The 18,804-nt window shown below is 46.2% G+C and overlaps 1 protein-coding gene across 1 annotated transcript in view; it reads left to right on the top strand.

The window, feature by feature from the left end:
* Positions 1 to 3,485: 3,485 nt before the first annotated feature.
* The window catches only part of LOC122924412 (vomeronasal type-2 receptor 26-like), a 100,107-nt gene continuing 84,788 nt past the window's right edge, over positions 3,486 to 18,804 (top strand). The window contains exons 1-2 of the mRNA XM_044275476.1: positions 3,486 to 3,499; positions 3,589 to 3,886. Coding sequence (XP_044131411.1) covers positions 3,486 to 3,499; positions 3,589 to 3,886 — 312 coding nt within the window. The remainder of the gene's footprint in view (positions 3,500 to 3,588; positions 3,887 to 18,804) is intronic.

Here is an 18,804-nt window from a genome sequence, read left to right on the forward strand (position 1 = left end):
ACTAGGACGCCATCCCACTGCTTGCCACCAATGTAACGGATCTCCTGGCACCCTGATCGGGTACCTCCGTCAAATGATGCTCCTAGTGCTTCCCGAGGACTCCAAGCACTCCACTTGACACCGTAAGTGCTGCAGACCCCCCCCAAACCGCCGAAGCTTGGTTGAGGTCTCACCGTCTCCTACCCACCCTGGACCTAGGACAAGGCTCCAGGCTCCAGTGGGTGAACCTCTCCTAAAACCAGAGAGCAGGAACAGCTCTTACAAGAGCTAATAGTATAGCCAGGGGAGTATAGCAAATCTTCAGTGTATAGAAATCCCCAGTGTCGATCAGTTACCCAAACACCAGCCTCAACATGATGAAGGGTAAAACAGGAACTCTTTATTGAACACACAAGCATTGACTTATACACATTTTCCAACAAGGTTACCACCCACAGGGTTTTGTAAAATCAACCAATAAACACGTACAATACACTCAGACACTCCCACACAAAATCCTCCCCTCTGCCTGTGATACAATTACCCCACACAATGGGTTGATGCAATTGTATCACAGGCAGGAGAATACACAGTGTCTTCTGTCCTGGAGACAACCGAGGAGTAAGTCAGTTATCTCTCAGGACAAAGGGAAATCGCCAATACACACGTGGAGACAATAGGACAGACATCACCACTCAAATATACAATGTCCCACCCTTTACTGTACACATAGACATTTTACATATCCCAAAATGGCACGAATTAGACCAGGGGTACAAACGTTAGTAAAAGTCCTTTGTGAACAGGCGGAAACAACAAAAACTCTTGTTGTTGCCTTGATTCAATCTTGTCTTGACTACTGCAACGCATTACTAATCAGTCTCCCTCTCACTAAACTCTCCCCCCTTCAGTCTGTCCTAAATGCTGCAGCCAGGCTCATCTATCCATCCAACCGCTACACTGATGCTACTAGCCTGTGCCAGTCACTTCACTGGTTGTCCATCCACCACAGAATACAGTTCAAACTTCTCACCCTCACCCACAAAGCTCTCCACAGTGCTGCACCTCCACACATCTCCTCCCTCATCCCTGTCTACCACCCTACTCGTGCTCTCCACAGTGCTGACCCTCCATACATCTCCTCCCTCATCTCCATCTACCACCCTACTCCTGCTCTCCACAGTGCTGCACCTCCATACAACTCCTCCCTCATCTCCATCTACCACCCTACTCCTGCTCTGCACAGTGCTGCACCTCCATATATCTCCTCCCTCATCTCCATCTACCACCCTACTCCTGCTCTCCACAGTGCTGCACCTCCATACATCTCCTCCCTCATCTCCATCTACCACCCTACTCGTGCTCTCTGTTCTGTTAGCGACCTAAGATTAATAACCTCCATAATTCGTACCTCTCACTCCCGTCTTCAAGACTTTTCTCAAGCTGCACCTACTCTCTGGAATACTCTGCCCCGGAATACTAGGTAAATCCACAACTTCTCCACCTTCAAACGTGCCTTAAAAACACATCTTTTCAGGCAGGCTTATGAAGCTACCTAAACTGACTATTCCCCGACTAAACCTCTCCCCCACCAACTCCTCTGGCCTGAACTCGATCCTCTAGTAGTCCCAAACCCGAAGCAGATCGGCCGGCACCGCTCCTGTCAGTTCAATAATGGCTCAAATCCTACTTATCACAATCAACTACCTTATGTGTCACCCCCAATTCTTCATAGATTGTAAGCTCGTGCGAGCAGGGCCCTGACTCCTAGTGTTTCCGTTGCATATTAGCCAGTTAGTTTTGTTTCGTACATGAACCCTATGAATTTGTATAGCGCTGCGGAATATGGTGGCGCTATAGAAATACATTTTATTATTATTATTGTATTAACTTTCTTTACACGATAAATGCCACAACCCCTTTAGGTTTCCATTGATGCGATAACTTCTTCTCCCCTGTTTCCAGAAGACCACTTAAATTTACTACTGTACTGACACTGAGAAAATTCACTCCTGGTTTAGAACGAGTTCATGTGTAGAATATTATTGTAGACTGTCTATTTATATTTATAAATTCATCATTATAAATGTATGATTCTATATCCAGGACATCACTCCCAAGGTGCTCCCCGGTGTAACCGGTCTATTACAGTCTCTCCATGAAAATGAATAGGAGACGTAAGATTTATAAACCGTCCCCATCACAGATGTTACAGGAGAAGTCACTGCACGGTAGAGACTCTGTCCTGCTGTCAGTCCACATGACAGGACATCAGATCAGACAATGTCTCTGATTTTTTATAACTTTCCAAATTGTGTCTTTGTGCAGATCCTGTCCTGGTTTCTTCCTTTCGCTCTGATTTGTAGATGTGATGTCCAGGACCCATGTGTTCTTCACATCTATAAACATTTATTTGAGTACCAGTATTTTCGGGAAGGAGACGTCTTCATCGGAGGGATATTCACTGCACATTCGATGGTCACACAGATTCATTTTTCAGAAATGAGCAAGGCGCACCGTCCTCATCGAATGTGTACATTGTAAGTAATGACACCATCTGATATGTAATTGAAGAACATTTCACCTGTTTGTGCTAAAATATCTCCCTGTTCAATCATTTTATGTAGATATGAAACATGGATGTTTCTGATACCAAGCTCAATCATCCATGTTTTGTTCACATGCAAGAAAAGTGATAAAGCTCTACCTTCATGGAGCCACCATTCGGCTAAAGATGGATTTATTCAGTAAATTCCTATTGAGTAACCTCCGGACAGGCAGAACTGAAATATTCCACTTTGAATAGAGGCAGCAGATTTGGAGCTCTGTATGATGATGTCTTCTACAAGGATGTAGCAGTGCTCTGCGGACACTGAATGTACGGCTGTGCACAACTGCCATACTCGACATACTGTACATGCGTGAAGTTCTTAGTGCACAACTGCCTAACCTTAACATATTGAGTTTATCACAGTCCACAAAAAGAAAAACATGAGGAAATCTGTACAATGCATTGCCTTATTGATATCTTTTACTTCCTTTAAAAGTCGAAGGTATTGATATTAAGGGAGAAGCAAAACTGTTCACATAGAGTTTTTTCTGTGCTGAAAAAAACACAAGGATTCAGATTCCGAATTTTGTGTATTTTTTTGCTGCAGTTTTTAGTCCGATGCGGTCTTTGATGCTGTTTTTGACATGATTCAATGGGAAGTTCGAAGGTGGATTCGACGCAGACTCCGCACCAGGAATAACCATGTCACTTTTTCTTCCCCAGCGCAGTGTAACGTCAGATAACATCAGAGTCTGCATCAAAATCCTCAAAGAAAAAACTCTTTGTGAACACGATCTAGGAAAACAAAACTGATGTTGCCTTCTCTGCAAAAATCATTTAGAGAAATACTAGTATTACAAAGTGCATCTTTTCATCATTTAGGCTCAAAAAATGTATGTAGAATTCAGCAGTCAGCCATCATTTTTGGGGAGGGAAAGAAGCCTGTAGCTGCATCATGAGTCGCAGAATGTATGCAGCTGCTTGCTTTCCTGTCTCCAGAAGAACCCTGTGTTACTTGCCATAAACGGATCCTGACGTGAACCTTCTTTTGCCCGCAGTGTACATAACAGAGAATACGAGCAGCTGATGGCTTTTATTTTTGCCGTTGATGAAGTTAACCGGAGGTCAGATCTCCTCCCCAATGTCACCCTGGGTTATCAAGTGTTTGACTCTTGTGGAAATATAAATAAAGTTATTAATAACGTTCTGCACATCATGTCCGGGATTTGGGGGCCTGATGCAATTCCTAACTATTCATATAAGAGGCACGATAAGCTGGTTGGTTACATTGGAGACCTCCATCCCGTCACTACAAACCCCATGGCACAGTTATTGAGCATCTTTGGATATACTCAGGTAATTTCCCTAGATTAGTGAAAATACATGTGGCACTGAAATCTGTTCTACAGGACAAAGATGTTGCATCTGGGTCTGTAGATCCTACACAGTAGGTTTCTGAAGCTGATGTCCCAGCTGGTCCCATAAATGCTGGATTGGTGATAAATCTAGTGACCGAGTAATCAGATTGGTAGTCTTGAGGAGGCCAGGGTGACCGGCGATGACTAGAGATGAATTTCTCAAAAGCTCGATTTGGTCGGTTTGTTGAATTTTCCAAAAAGATTGGATTATATCCGTTAAAAAACAGCTATTTCCTGGCTGCAGAGAGCCTGTATAGCGGTGTAGAACACTGTGCCTGTATAGTGGTGTAGAACACTGTGCCTGTATAGTGGTGTAGTACACTGTGCCTGTATAGCGGTGTAGAACACTGTGCCTGTATAGCGGTGTAGAACACTGTGCCTGTATAGCGGTGTAGAACACTGTGCCCGTATAGCGGTGTAGAACACTGTGCCTGTATAGCGGTGTAGAACACTGTGCCTGTATAGCGGTGTAGAACACTGTGCCTGCAGTAACACACATAGGGAGTCTGCTGTGGTAGTGAAATAATACTGTGAGTCCGTATGACATGCAGATGACAGGCGTCGCTCTTAGAATCACTTCACATAGGGCCAAAACTGACCAAATAATTCAAGTGTAAAGTCATTCTTACAGGTCAATGTTAACGTCAGGTATAAAGAACCGTGCAGCGGCCTAAGATCCTACTTTAACGTGAAAGAGCGCACTCCTTTTACACCGTCAGCTGATTCCACATAGATTTCTACAGAACTTGTTCTGTTAAACGCTGATACAAGTAGAGCCTACGACAGAGTGGAGAGGGGGTCAGCAGAAGGTTTGTGTTGAGGTCACTGATTAGTTTGCCCTTCTTCTGATCCCTCAGAACAACCTCCAAAAAACTGATCCTGTCTGTTGAGCATCTGCCTTCACTCGGTCAGCATTAGGTCAGTAATTCATCAGTATTGAAGTAGATCCAAAACATAGATGACACGTGAATAGAATATTTGCATGCCTTCTGTGTTTGTACCCATTCCTGCTTTGGGCTATCAAATCATGAGAATATCCATACAAATACAAAATAGGGACCATGTGATACAGGCCTTACTGATGCGCCAAAGAAAGGATCCGTTGTGCGTCTCATTTTTCCATCCCTCTGACAGATCAGAAGAAGGGTAAAATAAATGGTGATGTCAACAAGGCCAAAAAGGGAAAATGGCAGCCCCGTCATAGAGTGGGGAGGGTGGGAATAGCATGCGAAGTCCACAGAGTGGCCCAGTGAGAGAGTGTTGAGGTGGCAGCAGCATGAGGAGACCACAGAGTGTTGAGATGGCAGCAGCATGAGGAGACCACAGAGTGCCCCAGTAACAGAGTGTCGAGGTGGCAGCAGTGGAGTAGGGAGGTGGGGGCAAAAGCCTAGCCAGTACCAGCACAAGATTTTGGGTGGCAGTAGGATCACCTGGCAGCAGGTGTGTGGCATCAGGCGGGTGGCAGCATCAGAATAGTAGCTGAAACAGGTAGCCAGAAGAAACAGATCTCTTTTGACAAAGTCTGGGTGTGCCACCATGGATGATGTAGTCTGATGCATCAGGCACTGGTGTGCGGAAATCCTGGCTGATCCATGCCTGTTTCATCTTCACAAAGGTCAGTTTCTCTACATTTAGGGTAGAAAGGCAAGTTCTCCATGGCAAATTCGGCCAGTTGCGGGCACAAATCAAGTTTGGCTGCCCAGTAGTTCTCCATGGCAAATTCGGCCAGTTGCGGGCACAAATCAAGTTTGGCTGCCCAGTAGTCCAGGGGATCTTCGATGTGAGGTGGCAGGGTGCAGTCCATGTATGCCACCACCTGCTGGTTCAGGTTCTGCTCCATGTCTAGCTGCTGCTGCTGGTGAGTACTTTCTTCACTAGACGGGTGAAGAAAACTGCAGATCAGAGACTTTAGACTTAGGTTGCTGCTGATGGAGCTGGTACTGCTCCTGCCCCCCTCCCCCAGCAGCCATGGCAGTGGAGTGTGAGCGCAGAGGGCCCCCCGGTCAGACCTCCATGAGGATGGGCGATGGTGCACATAGGCAGCAGCCAACTGACTACATAGGATAGTAGTTCAGTTTGTAAAAAAGCCCCCCTATCACGGGGCGCCAAAGGCGCACTCGGTCTCCCATCAGCCGCAGACCTGCTGCTTAGCATCTGTGTTTGGCCTCGTTCCCAGGGCGGCTTTGCTAGCTGGGAGGCTCCCTGCTCCTAGGTCTTCCTTGAGCACCGAGCTGATCACTCGTTGCTCGACTTGTCTGTCAGTCGGTCATGTGACGCTGGCCACGTCACATGACCCTCAGACCCCACTATAAATACAGCCAGCCTGCTGGCCACAGGTTGCCTGTTAATTCTAGGTTCCTGGCTATTTGTTGGACTACTGAATACTCGCCTGATCCTGTTCCCTGACGATCCTTTGCCTGCTCCTCCTGTACTGCGCATCCCTCCCACCAGACTACTCTTTGCGGAATCCTCTGGTACTTCTCTACTCTCCTGGTATTTGACTCTGGCTTCTCCTGACTAGTCTTTGCTTAACCCTTTGTACTGCATAGCTCTCTTGGTTCTGACCCGGTCCGTTCACGTTCGGTATTTTGTCTTGTCTGTCTTCCCTGCACATATCCTAAGTAAGGGACTGTCGTCCAGTTGTCCCCTGTCATCAGGACTCGTGAGGCAAGAAGGCAGGGCCAGGGGTGAGGGTGGAGCGCAGTGGTCACTATCCTTCCCCCTCTGTGTGTGTGGACGTGATCGTTACAGATTAACAGGCCCAATAACCACTGTATCATGAATCCTCTTGTGACCCTGACTGACCATGTCTCTAACCTGACACAGATGGTGCAGGAGCTAGGAGATAAATTCCGTTCTTTTGAGTTAGGGCAAGGTTCTTCCACTCCTCAGCCCTCCAGTGCACATTTTGAGCCCCAGATCAAGCTCCCAGAACCCTTTTCTGGAGACCGGAAGAGGTTTCTCTCAATTTTGGTCTGGTAGCGAGAGTCTAACATGGTGGAGAGCCAGTAGTCATACCTCTGCTGAATGGTGACAATTCGGCTATCACTACGCAAGCAACTGAGCGTGCATCGGGCCATTTGCGCAAGTGACTGGGAGGGACTCCCTGCCTCCATCTCCACTGCATACTGCCACTGTGTGTCATCTGCCTCTTTGTCCTGTAGCTCCTCTGGCTGGTCATACTCCTCCTCTCCTGTCACCTGTGCAGAAAAACCACCCAACCGTTTCTCTACACATTGCTTGTGTACGAATGGCCTCCTCCTCCAGTTCAGCCCCCACAGGGCTCATGTGGCCGTGAGATGTAGGCGCCACGTCTCCTGTCCCCTGGCCAGCCAGATTTAACAGCATCTGTTCCAGGACATGAAGCAGAGGAATGATGTTGTTCATCCCGTAGTCCTGGCAACTGACAAATAAAGTGGCCTCCTCAAAGGGCCCGAGCAAATGGCAGGTGTCACGCATGAGCTGCCACTGGCTAACATCGAAGTTACACAGGGGAGTACCTCTGTCCGCCTGTATCATCAAGAAATCGTTTATGGCCTTTCTCTGTTCATATAGTCGGTCCAACATATGGAGGGTGGAGTTCCAACGGGTGCAAACGTTGCATATTAGCTGATGTTGGGGAACGCCATTCTGCCTTTGCAGCTCAAGGAGAGTGTGCTTTGCAGTGTAAGAGTGGCTGAAGTGCACGCTCACTTTCCTGGCCATTTTCAGGATGTCTTGCAGATGGGTGGAAGACTTCAGGAACCTCTTTACAATCAGATTAAACACTTGCACATGGAGGGAACTGAAAATGACAGAGGAAGTTTCAGGAAAGGTGGGGGCACAGGGCCTGCTTCCGGGCCATGCCAACTAAGCGTTGTGTCAGAGGAACACACCGACTCCTGGCTGGGGGTGTCTGATGTAGAAGTAGAAGATCGAGTCAACCATTAAAGCACTGCCTGGTTGCTGGTCAAAACACGACAGCTAGATGACAGTGGGAGCTCAGGCATGTCGCTGCAACTCCTGCTGACACCCCCCTTCTTCTGCTGCTACTTCTGCCTGCGCCAGAAACATTTTGGCCACTGTCAGTTCCCTTTGAACGGCCTGTCACTTGTCTGTCTGACATACTGTAAAATAAAAAAATGTAATGAAATTAAAAGTAAACACCCCAAAAAAGGCTGTATCACAATGTAAGTTCACTGCAGAATGGCTAATCAGACGTACTTAGATTTCCTATAAATACACCCCAAAAATGGATGTATCACAATGAAGGTTCACCGCAGAACGGCTAAGATGTACTTAGATTTCCTATAAATACACTGTGGGGGGTTAGCTCTTCTCCGGGGGTCATTCACACAAGTATTTTCGCCAAACACCAAGTTTAAGTTCCAAACATCGCTTTTATTTGGCACCTCAGAAAAACAAACATAAATCATACAAAATAAACACCTGCCCGGCTGGGCTCTAACTAGTGATGAGCGGCAGGTGCCATATTCGATTTCGACGAAATTCGCGAATATTCGATAGAATATTCGTTTTATATTCGTCGAAATCGAATATTCGTCATTATGCTAGTAATCGCGAATAATATGCGATTTAAAAAAATCGCATATGCGATTTTTTTAATTTATTTATTTTTTTTTTTTTTTAAACTTAAAGGCTACTCTCCTATTGAAATCGCAAATGCGATTAATATAACACGAAATAATCGCATTTGCGATTTCAACGTAATTCTCAAATCCGACAGTACATTCTAGTATATGGAGACGTTACCATGGTGATGGGGACGCTCCATGAGCATGGCATATAGCAGGGATCAGCAACCTTCGGCACTCCAGCTGTGGTGCAACTACAACTCCCAGCATGCACACCTCCATGGCTGTTCTCAGGACTCCCAAAGAAGTGAATGGAGCATGCTGGGAGTCGTAGTTTGACAACAGCTGGAGTGCCGGAGGTTGCTGATCCCTGGAATATAGCATTACTAAGTAAAAATCGCAAATGCGATCATTTCGTGTTATATTAATCGCATTTGCGATTTTCTTTTTTCTTTTTTTTACTATGGTTGGCTTCAATGGTAGAATTAGCGAATATGACTAATATATTCGTTATATTCCACAAAACGAAGATAACGAAGTATTCTGCGTCTCAGTTATATCTACCTATTCATCAACTTCGCTAATTCTAGCAATCATATAGGAAAGTTTACTATAGAGACAGATAAGTATAATTCGCTATGCGATTATATGACTGCTTTTTTTTTTATATAAATAGAATAATTATAATACCTGATAATTATTATAATCTATTTATATAAAAAAGCAAAGTAATATAATCGCATAGCGAATTATACTTAACTGTCTCTATAGTAAACTGTCCTATATGATTGCTAGAATTAGCGAAGTTGATGAATAGGTAGATATAACTGAGACGCAGAATACTTCGTTATCTTCGTTTTGTGGAATATGACGAATACATTCGTATATTCGTTTTGTGGAATATAACGAATATATTCGTCATATTCGCTAATTCTACCATTGAAGCCAACCATAGTAAAAAAAAAATAAAAAAAAAAATAATCGCAAATGCGATTAATATAACACGAAATAATCGCATTTGCGATTTTTACTTAGTAATGCTATATTCCATGCTCATGGGAACGTCTCCATATACTAGAATGTACTGTCGGATTTGAGAATTACGTTGAAATCGCAAATGCGATTATTTCGTGTTATATTAATCGCAATTGCGATTTCAACGTAATTCTCAAATCCGACAGTACATTCTAGTATATGGAGACGTTCCCATGGAGATGGGGACGCTCCATGAGCACGGAAGGCGGCAGAAGCGGCAACGGGCACTGACTGGAGCAGCCAGGAAGCCAGGAATCCAAAGGACAGGTAAGAACAACTTTAGGGAAGTGGGAAAGGAAAAAATATAACAATTAAAAAAAAACAAAAAAATAAAAATAAAAAAAACGAATATTCGAAATAGCGAATTTATAGCACTATATTCGAAATATTCGCGAATTAGCGAAGTGCCGATATTCGCGAAAAAAATTCGCGATTCGAATATTCGCGCTCAACACTAGCTCTAACTAGACAAGGTATCTACAAGCTAGCTACCTTACTTAAAGCACCGTTCGCACACGGTAATTATAAGCGGCTTTCCCAGCCCAGTGTCCCACAGCCGCCTGGCTGTACAGAGCCCTGTTCACACACGTTCTCACATCCAGTACCTTTATGGGGGAGTGTGGCCCAGGCGTCCCCCAATGCTCCAGCTAGCCCCGTGGTCCTTCAGCCAGCTCAGCTGAGACCACTAATACGGAGCCTCCAGCAGGACCCTGTTGCTCAACGAATCTCCTTCCCCTAAACTGACACCCTGGGAGGTGCTTTATGCCAGCCCGAGCACCTCCAGCTGGTCTCACCTGTGGTGGAATATGGGTGTGGACCGCAATATCCACCCGTTTCTTGCCTCTCACCTCTGTGAGATCTGTCACTATCTCACAACACCCCAAAAATGGATGTATAACAATGTAAATTCACTGCAGAACAGCTAACAAGACGTACTTTTATTTCCCATAAATATACCCTCAAAATGGCTGTGTCACAATATAAGTTCACCGCAGAACGGCTAATAAGACGTACTTTTATTTCCCATAAATATACCCTCAAAAAGGCTGTATCACAATGTAAGTTCACCGCAGAATGGCTAATAAGACGTACTTGTATTTCCTATAAATACACCCCAAAAATGGCTGTATCACAATGTAAGTTCCCCGCAGAACGGAATAAGACATATTTAGATATCCTATTAATACACTCCAAAAATGGCTGTATAATGTACTTTCACTGCAGTACGGCTAATAAGACGTACTTAGATTTCCTATTAGTACACCCCAAAACTGGTTGTATCACACAGCACTTTCACCCCAATAGCAAGCAAGCTTTGCTGGAATTACTGAGCTATCATATAGTGCAAACAACCTAAACGCAGTAGAATAACAGCAATTTGGATCCCCAAAGGTGTAATAGTAATCACTCCTATTACCCAGGACGCACACTCCCCTAATGGATCCTGTTCTCCTTTTATAGTGTGGATAATGCTGTGACATCACAGGGCTGGCTGGCTGCTGATTGGCTGCATGCAGGGCATTGTGGGTGATCCCTCGTTCCCAGAGTTCTTAGTTCCATGTTCTAACATGTACAGCAGCCATTTTTTTTTATGTAAATAGTTATCACGAAACGTGAGGAAATTTCACTTTAGTGCGAATCGAATTTTTCCTGAAATTCGGATCGAATTCCACTTCGTCAACTTCGATTCGCTCATCTCTAGCGATGACCATGGACTGAGGACCCCAAGCCAAAACCTGTTTTCTCTTTGACACAGGAACAAACGTTTTGCCAGGTTGAATGTCTCTCAGCTGTACAGGAGCTATAGAAAAAATACAGGCGAGATCAATGATGTGTTTGAACAGCAGGGTCATGAGATCAGGAGAGGGCATCAGCTTTAATATTCTTGTCAGCTGGCTGGAAATGCAAGATACAATTAAAACGTGCAAAGAACAGTGACCAACGAGCTTGGCGAGAATTGAGGTGTTGAGCAGATGGCCAGTAAGGTAAGTTCTTGTGGTCTGTGTAGGTAATGACTGGATGACAAGCCCCCACCAGCAGGTGACACCAATCTTCTAGAGCCAACTTGATAGTGAGCAATTCCCTGTCACCAACTGAGTAGTTACGTTCAGCTGCAGAGAAGGCCTTTATGGAAAAAACTGGAGCTCAATTTGCCAAAGGTACTTTTTTGAGAAACAACAACTCTAGCTCCCATGGAGGTTTTGTCCACCTCTGGAAAAAAACTGTTTAGAAACATCAGGATGATGGAAAATTGTCTCCGAGGAGGGACTGAAATGCTGATGCGGCCTCAGTAGGCCACTGCTTGACATTCTCTCCCTTCCTAGTAAGGGCAGAAATAGGGACAATCATCTTAGAAAAGTGTAGAAGGACCTGCCTGTGGTAATTAGTGAAACCCAGAAATCGCTGGATGGCATGGAGGCCTGAAGGGTGACATACAGCAGGCAGCTTCTCAGGATCCATCTCTATGCCATAGTCAGAGATAAAGCAGACTATGAAGTGCACAGAGGTTATTATCAAAAATTAGAGTTGAGCGAACACCTGGATGTTCGGGTTCGAGAAGTTCGGCCAAACTTCCCGGAAATGTTCGGGTTCGGGATCCGAACCCGATCCGAACTTCGTCCCGAACCCGAACCCCTTTGAAGTCAATGGGGACCCGAACTTTTCGGTACTAAAAAGGCTGTAAAACAGCCCAGGAAAGGGCTAGAGGGCTGCAAAAGGCAGCAACATGTAGGTAAATCCCCTGCAAACAAATGTGGATAGGGAAATGAATTAAAATAAAAATTAAATAAATAAAAATTAACCAATATCAATTGGAGAGAGGTTTCATAGCAGAGAATCTGGCTTCACGTCACCCACCACTGGAACAGTCCATTTTCATAAATTTAGGCCCAGCACCCAGGCAGAGGAGAGAGGTCCCGTAACAGACAATCTGGCTTCATGTCAGCAGAGAATCAGTCTTCATGTCATAGCAGAGAATCAGGCTTCACGTCAGCCACCACTGTAACAGTCCATTGTCAGATATTTAGGCCCAGCACCCAGGCAGAGGAGGGAGGTCCCGTAACAGAGAATCTGGCTTCATGTCAGCAGAGAATCAGTCTGCATGTCATAGCAGAGAATGAGGCTTCACGTCACCCAACATTGGAACAGTCCATTGTCAGATATTTAGGCCCAGCACCCAGGCAGAGGAGGGAGGTCCCGTAACAGACAATCTGGCTTCATGTCATAGCAGAGAATCAGGCTTCACGTCAGCCACCACTGCAACAGTCAATTGGCATATATTTAGGCATTCCCATGTCCTCCTCATCAGGAAACATAAGTGGTTGTGCGTCAGTGCATTCTATGTCTTTCACCGCTGGGGAAGGGCTAGGTGGATGCCCTTGGGAAACCCTGCCAGCGGAGTCTTCAAACAGCATAAGAGACTGCTGCATAACTTGAGGCTGAGACAGTTTCCCTGGTATGCATGGGGGTGATGTGACAGACTGATGGGCTTGGTTTTCAGGCGCCATCTGTGCGCTTTCTGCAGAAGACTGGGTGGGAGATAATGTGAACGTGCTGGATCCACTGTCGGCCACCCAATTGACTAATGCCTGTACCTGCTCAGGCCTTACCATCCTTAGAACGGCATTGGGCCCCACCAAATATCGCTGTAAATTATGGCGGCTACTGGGACCTGAGGTAGTTGGTACACTAGGACGTGTGGCTGTGGCAGAACGGCCACGTCCTCTCCCAGCACCAGAGGGTCCACTAACACCACCACGACCATGTCCACGTCCGCGTCCCTTACTAGATGTTTTCCTCATTGTTATCGTTCACCACAACAACAAAAATATTATTTGGCCCAATGTATTGTATTCAAATTCAGCGGGATATAAATTTGAGGCCTAGTATTTAGGCGCTGGGTGACCGGTATGGATTTAGTGACAGAATTAGACTTGGAAATGCACAGTAGCGTGTGTGTGAAGTTATTCTGAATGACCCAATGTGCACCTTGAATATTATATACCCTTTTAGGGATAGATTTCAAATAGCTCTGATATAGCAGGAACCACTAAATTAGGAAATTGCTAAATTGGGAATTGTATTTCAACCCAGAACAAAAAATGTGCTTTGACGGACACTAAATAACTTTCCCAGCCACAACAGTACAGCGGTAACGACAGATTTAGCGGGATATAAATTTGAGGCCTAGTATTTAGGCGCTGGGTGACCGGTATGGATTTAGTGACAGAATTAGACTGGGATATTGCCAAAAAATAACCACACTATTGCTGGTTAAATGCACTTGGTGTGACAGCTTGACCAACCACACTACTGAGGGTTAAATGCACTTGGTGACGGGCGCAGCTTGCCCCTGATGTAGTATATGGCCAAAAAATAAACAGACTATTGCTGGTTAAATGCACTTGGTGTGACAGCTTGACCCTGATGTAGGCTTTAGCCAAAAAACAACCACACCATTGAGGGTTAAATGCACTTGGTCGCAGCTTGTGCTGGCGCACCACAAGACACAAAATGGCCGCCGATCACCCCAGAAAAAAGTAACTGACAAACGGTCTGTGCAGCCTAAAAACAGTGAGCAATTGAATTTCAGCAGCTCAATGATCCACAGCTGCAGATCGATCTCTGAATGAAGTCCTTTGGAGGAGTTAATCACTGCCTAATCTCGCCCTAACGTCGCAGCCGCAACCTCTCCCTACGCTAATCAGAGCAGAGTGACGGGCGGCGCTATGTGACTCCAGCTTAAATAGAGGCTGGGTCACATGGTGCTCTGGCCAATCACAGCCATGCCAATAGTAGGCATGGCTGTGACGGCCTCTTGGGGCAAGTAGTATGACGCTTGTTGATTGGCTGCTTTGCAGCCTTTCAAAAAGCGCCAAGAAAGCGACGAACACCGAACCCGGACTTTTACGAAAATGTCCGGGTTCGGGTCCGTGTCACGGACACCCCAAAATTCGGTACGAACCCGAACTATACAGTTCGAGTTCGCTCATCCCTATCAAAAATGCATTTTTCTGATTTACCATACAGTCTGTTTTTTTCCCAGGTGCTGAAGAACCGTGTGTACATGTCTCCAGCATGCAGTCAGGTCAAGTGAGAAAATCAGGATGTCATCCGAGTATACAGGCAGGACATAGAATACAGGGAGTTTCCTGCAAAATCAGGATGTCATCCGAGTATACAGGCAGGACATAGAATACAGGGAGTTTCCTGCAAAATCAGGATGTCATCCGAGTATACAGGCAGGACATGGAATACAGGAAGTTTCCTGCAAAATCAGGATGTCATCAGAGTATACAGGCAGGACATAGAATACAGGAAGTTTCCTGCAAAATCAGGATGTCATCCGAGTATACAGGCAGGACATGGAATACAGGAAGTTTCCTGCAAAATCAGGATGTCATCCGAGTATACAGGCAGGACATAGAATACAGGGAGTTTCCTGCAAAATCAGGATGTCATCCGAGTATACAGGCAGGACATAGAATACAGGGAGTTTCCTGCAAAATCAGGATGTCATCAGAGTATACAGGCAGGACATAGAATACAGGGAGTTTCCTGCAAAATCAGGATGTCATCAGAGTATACAGGCAGGACATAGAATACAGGGAGTTTCCTGCAAAATCAGGATGTCATCAGAGTATACAGGCAGGACATAGAATACAGGGAGTTTCCTGCAAAATCAGGATGTCATCCGAGTATACAGGCAGGACATAGAATACAGGGAGTTTCCTGCAAAATCAGGATGTCATCCGAGTATACAGGCAGGACATAGAATACAGGAAGTTTCCTGCCGAGCCAGAGTCCAGGAAGGCGTGCACAGTAAACCGGATTTCACCACAGTTTAGTAACACAGGAAGAGTTAACTTTTGAGAAAGGTGGCTTTCACCTAGTGTCATCTCTCCAACTGGTCCTAAGCTCTGGAGTTTCCCCAGCTTGAGAGGGCAGGACTGCACCTAGTGGCCTTTAGCTCCGCAAGTCATGTTTGCATCTTTGCAGACGCTTCTCCTCAGACAATTGGATCTTGTCCAGTTGCACAAACTCAAAGATCAAGAGTTGCAGGTGACAGACGTATAGGTCTCTGGAAAGTAGGTACCAACCTGGGAACTATCCTTTAATATAAAGATTTCATGGCATGTTCTCTGAAGTGGGTATCGATTCAGGTAGCCAGGATAATCAGGTAATCCAGGGTGTATGCGATATCACAACCAGCCATTTCATCTTTTATGCAACCTGACAGACCATCCCAGAAAACTGCAAAAAGAGCCTGGCAATTCAGAAGCCAAGGTCCGGAACTGAATGGCAAACTGGGCAGCACGGTGGCTCAGCGGTTAGCATTGGTGCCTTGCAGCTCTGGGATCTGACCAAGGACAACATCTGCATGGAGTTTGTATGCTCTCCCCTTATTTGTGTGGGTTTCTTTTTGGTACTCCAGTTTCCTCCCACATTCCAAAGTCATACTCAGATTGGGGACAAAAACCTATGCAAGAAACTACCAGGCAGCATGGAATAAATGTTATATTTATTAGCAAAATTATTAGAATAAAATAAATTACAATAAAAACAAGTGCAGAGGGAAAAGGGAGACATCTACCAGAGGAGGACACCATGGCATCAATTCACGCTGTTCCAACAATTCATCCAGAGTTATATAAAGTGCAAGTGCAATAGAAAATCATAACAGAGACAGAATCAATAACCCATATCGTGCCTCCTCCGGGATGGCGCCAAACCCCGTCGCGCGTTTTGTCGAACCTTCGTCTGGGGGTGGCGTCATCACCGTGGGACAAGCAATAAATATCCATAGTGACCAATCATGTTGCTCAATATAATTATAACCTACACACACCTGGGCCATACACACAAAAGCTTGTACAGAGCAGACCGCATGTTCGTGACGTGATGCGTCACGTGACCAACCATCCAGTCACGTGATGATGCCGGCAGATCCCTCGATATTTGCGGGATAAATGTCAGCGGCATTGAATGAACTAATAGCGCATGCGCAGACCTGGCATAATCCAACTGGGATCTGATCTTCTTTACTCCAAGAAACAGCAATCCAAGGATGACAAAGTGAGGTTCATCACAGGCTATCATTCCAGATGGCCTGAGATAAAAGCTTTCCTGGAGAAATTCTGGCCAGTACTATTGTCGGATCCGATTGTTGCGCAATATGCCACTTCGGGCCTTTCAGTGGTGGCCAGAAGATCTAGAAATTTGAAAGATCATTTAGTGAAAGGCCTTTACATTAAACTGACTTCTCCAATCTTTCCTGGGATTGGAAAACCCAAATGGGGCTTTGTCCCCTGTGGGAAATGCATAGGCTGCACTAATATGGATGTTACCGGTGAAAAGGTTTTTCAGATTACCCATCGGTTAACTTGTTCCAGCACAGCAGTAATTTATTATGCAAAATGCCCATGCCTGAAAATATATGTGGGCCTTACTACAAGGGAGTTGAAGGTCAGGGTGCGTGAGCATGTCCGTGACATCTTAGCCGCTCTTAATGAAGGAGCTATGACTAATTTGAAACCTGTTGCAATGTATCACGATTGTGACCCCAAGTGTTTGAAAGTGCGGGGAACTGACTGCGTACCAAAAAGTGTCCATGGTGGGGACACCTCAAAGAAACTCGCCCAGCTGGAATGTAAATGGATTTGGAAATTGAACACTGTGGCGAAAATAACCTCACCCCTGGGATTTGGAAGGGCCTGTTAGCCAGCCTCTTGTCTCAGGACTATGGCCCATATACTAACTTTGAAGGAGAAGACAGACCGGCCGCACAGCCTCAATCTGTGGAACTGTTTTGAGCAGGAAAGACATGCTTGTGGTCGGCCAAATGTGACTTCCATGGAATTCAGGAACCCCTGCTCAGATCTGGGTGATTTTTGGATATGTTGTTTACCCAGATCAGAGTTATCCATGGATGTATAAATTAGGTTTTGGGACATCTATGACTACCGGATGGGCATGCATGTTTATGCTGATGGATGGGAGGTGAGCAAAGACATGTCCCACCTGGTAACAAGGGAGTGGGAGCTGGAGCAGACCTACCAACACCTGCTCAGCTCCGTTCATCCCCAACCTACCCGACAAGCAGAGCCAGATCTGCCCTCCTACAACTGGGGAGACTTGGCGATGATACCCCTTGCTTCCCTACCAGCTCCCAAAGTAGGGAACTTCATCGACTGGTTCTGAGAAGACCTACCGACAGCAGGTAGAGATAGGACCGAAGTCTCTCCACCGGCCCTACAGGGATGCTGGGTAGCCGGCCCAGATCCCCAACTACAGCCAGCGTTACCCGGAGTCCAGACAGTCAGTCTGACTCCCCAACGGCAGCCGGAGTTTCAGGGAGTAGGAACAGTCGGTCCTGCTCCCCAGCGGCAGTATGTTTTGCAGGGAGAGGAGAGCAGCGTCTCCATTCCCCAGCAGCAGTGTACCATGCAGGGAGAAGAGACAACCGGTCTCTCTCCCCAACCACAGGGTGACAGCACCCCTAACTCCGATGGTGCAGATGGGATTGCGGTTTCTGCACCAGACCTACAGGGATGCTGGACGGCCAGTACAGACCCCCAACCAACTCCGCAGGAATGCCAGGAGGAGGAGGTAAGTGATCCCTCCTCTCCCCAGCCGATCCACAACCAGGTCCTGGGGGTAGGATTCCCTGACCCCATCCGAGCGGAAGAGCTGGCATCTGGGCAGACTGCAGTCGGCCTCTGCCCTCCCCTATCCTATTGTCCAGAGCCTGACTCCCCACAGACTAGCCTAGCTGATGTGCTGGCACCAGGGCAGAGTACCGCTGATCCCTGTCCACAAAGAAACCTCCACTCCAAGCCAGGGAGCAACACAGAGACCGGGAGTACCAGTTACCAACATAACCTTGGTGGACTCACTGGACAGAGACAGGCTACCAAATTCAACAGGTCCAGTATTTGGTTGTGGGTGGACTGCCAGACGAACTCAGATACCGACCGGCGTGAGGTCAGGTATCTGGTTAGTCTTCCCTGGGAGGGGGATATGTGTGGCAAAAATAACATCGCCACTGGGTTTTGGAGATGCCTGTTTGCCAGCCTCTTGCCTCAGGATTATGGCCCATATACTAACTTTGAAGGAGAAGACGGACCGGCCGCACAGCCTCAATCTGTGGAACTGTTTTGAGCAGGAAAGACATGCTTGCGGTCGGCCAAATGTGACTTTCATGGAATTAAGGAACCCCTGCTCAGATCTGGGTGATTTTTGGATATGT

The sequence above is a fragment of the Bufo gargarizans genome, chromosome 1 (assembly GCF_014858855.1).
Source record: "Bufo gargarizans isolate SCDJY-AF-19 chromosome 1, ASM1485885v1, whole genome shotgun sequence".
Classification (NCBI taxonomy): domain Eukaryota; kingdom Metazoa; phylum Chordata; class Amphibia; order Anura; family Bufonidae; genus Bufo; species Bufo gargarizans.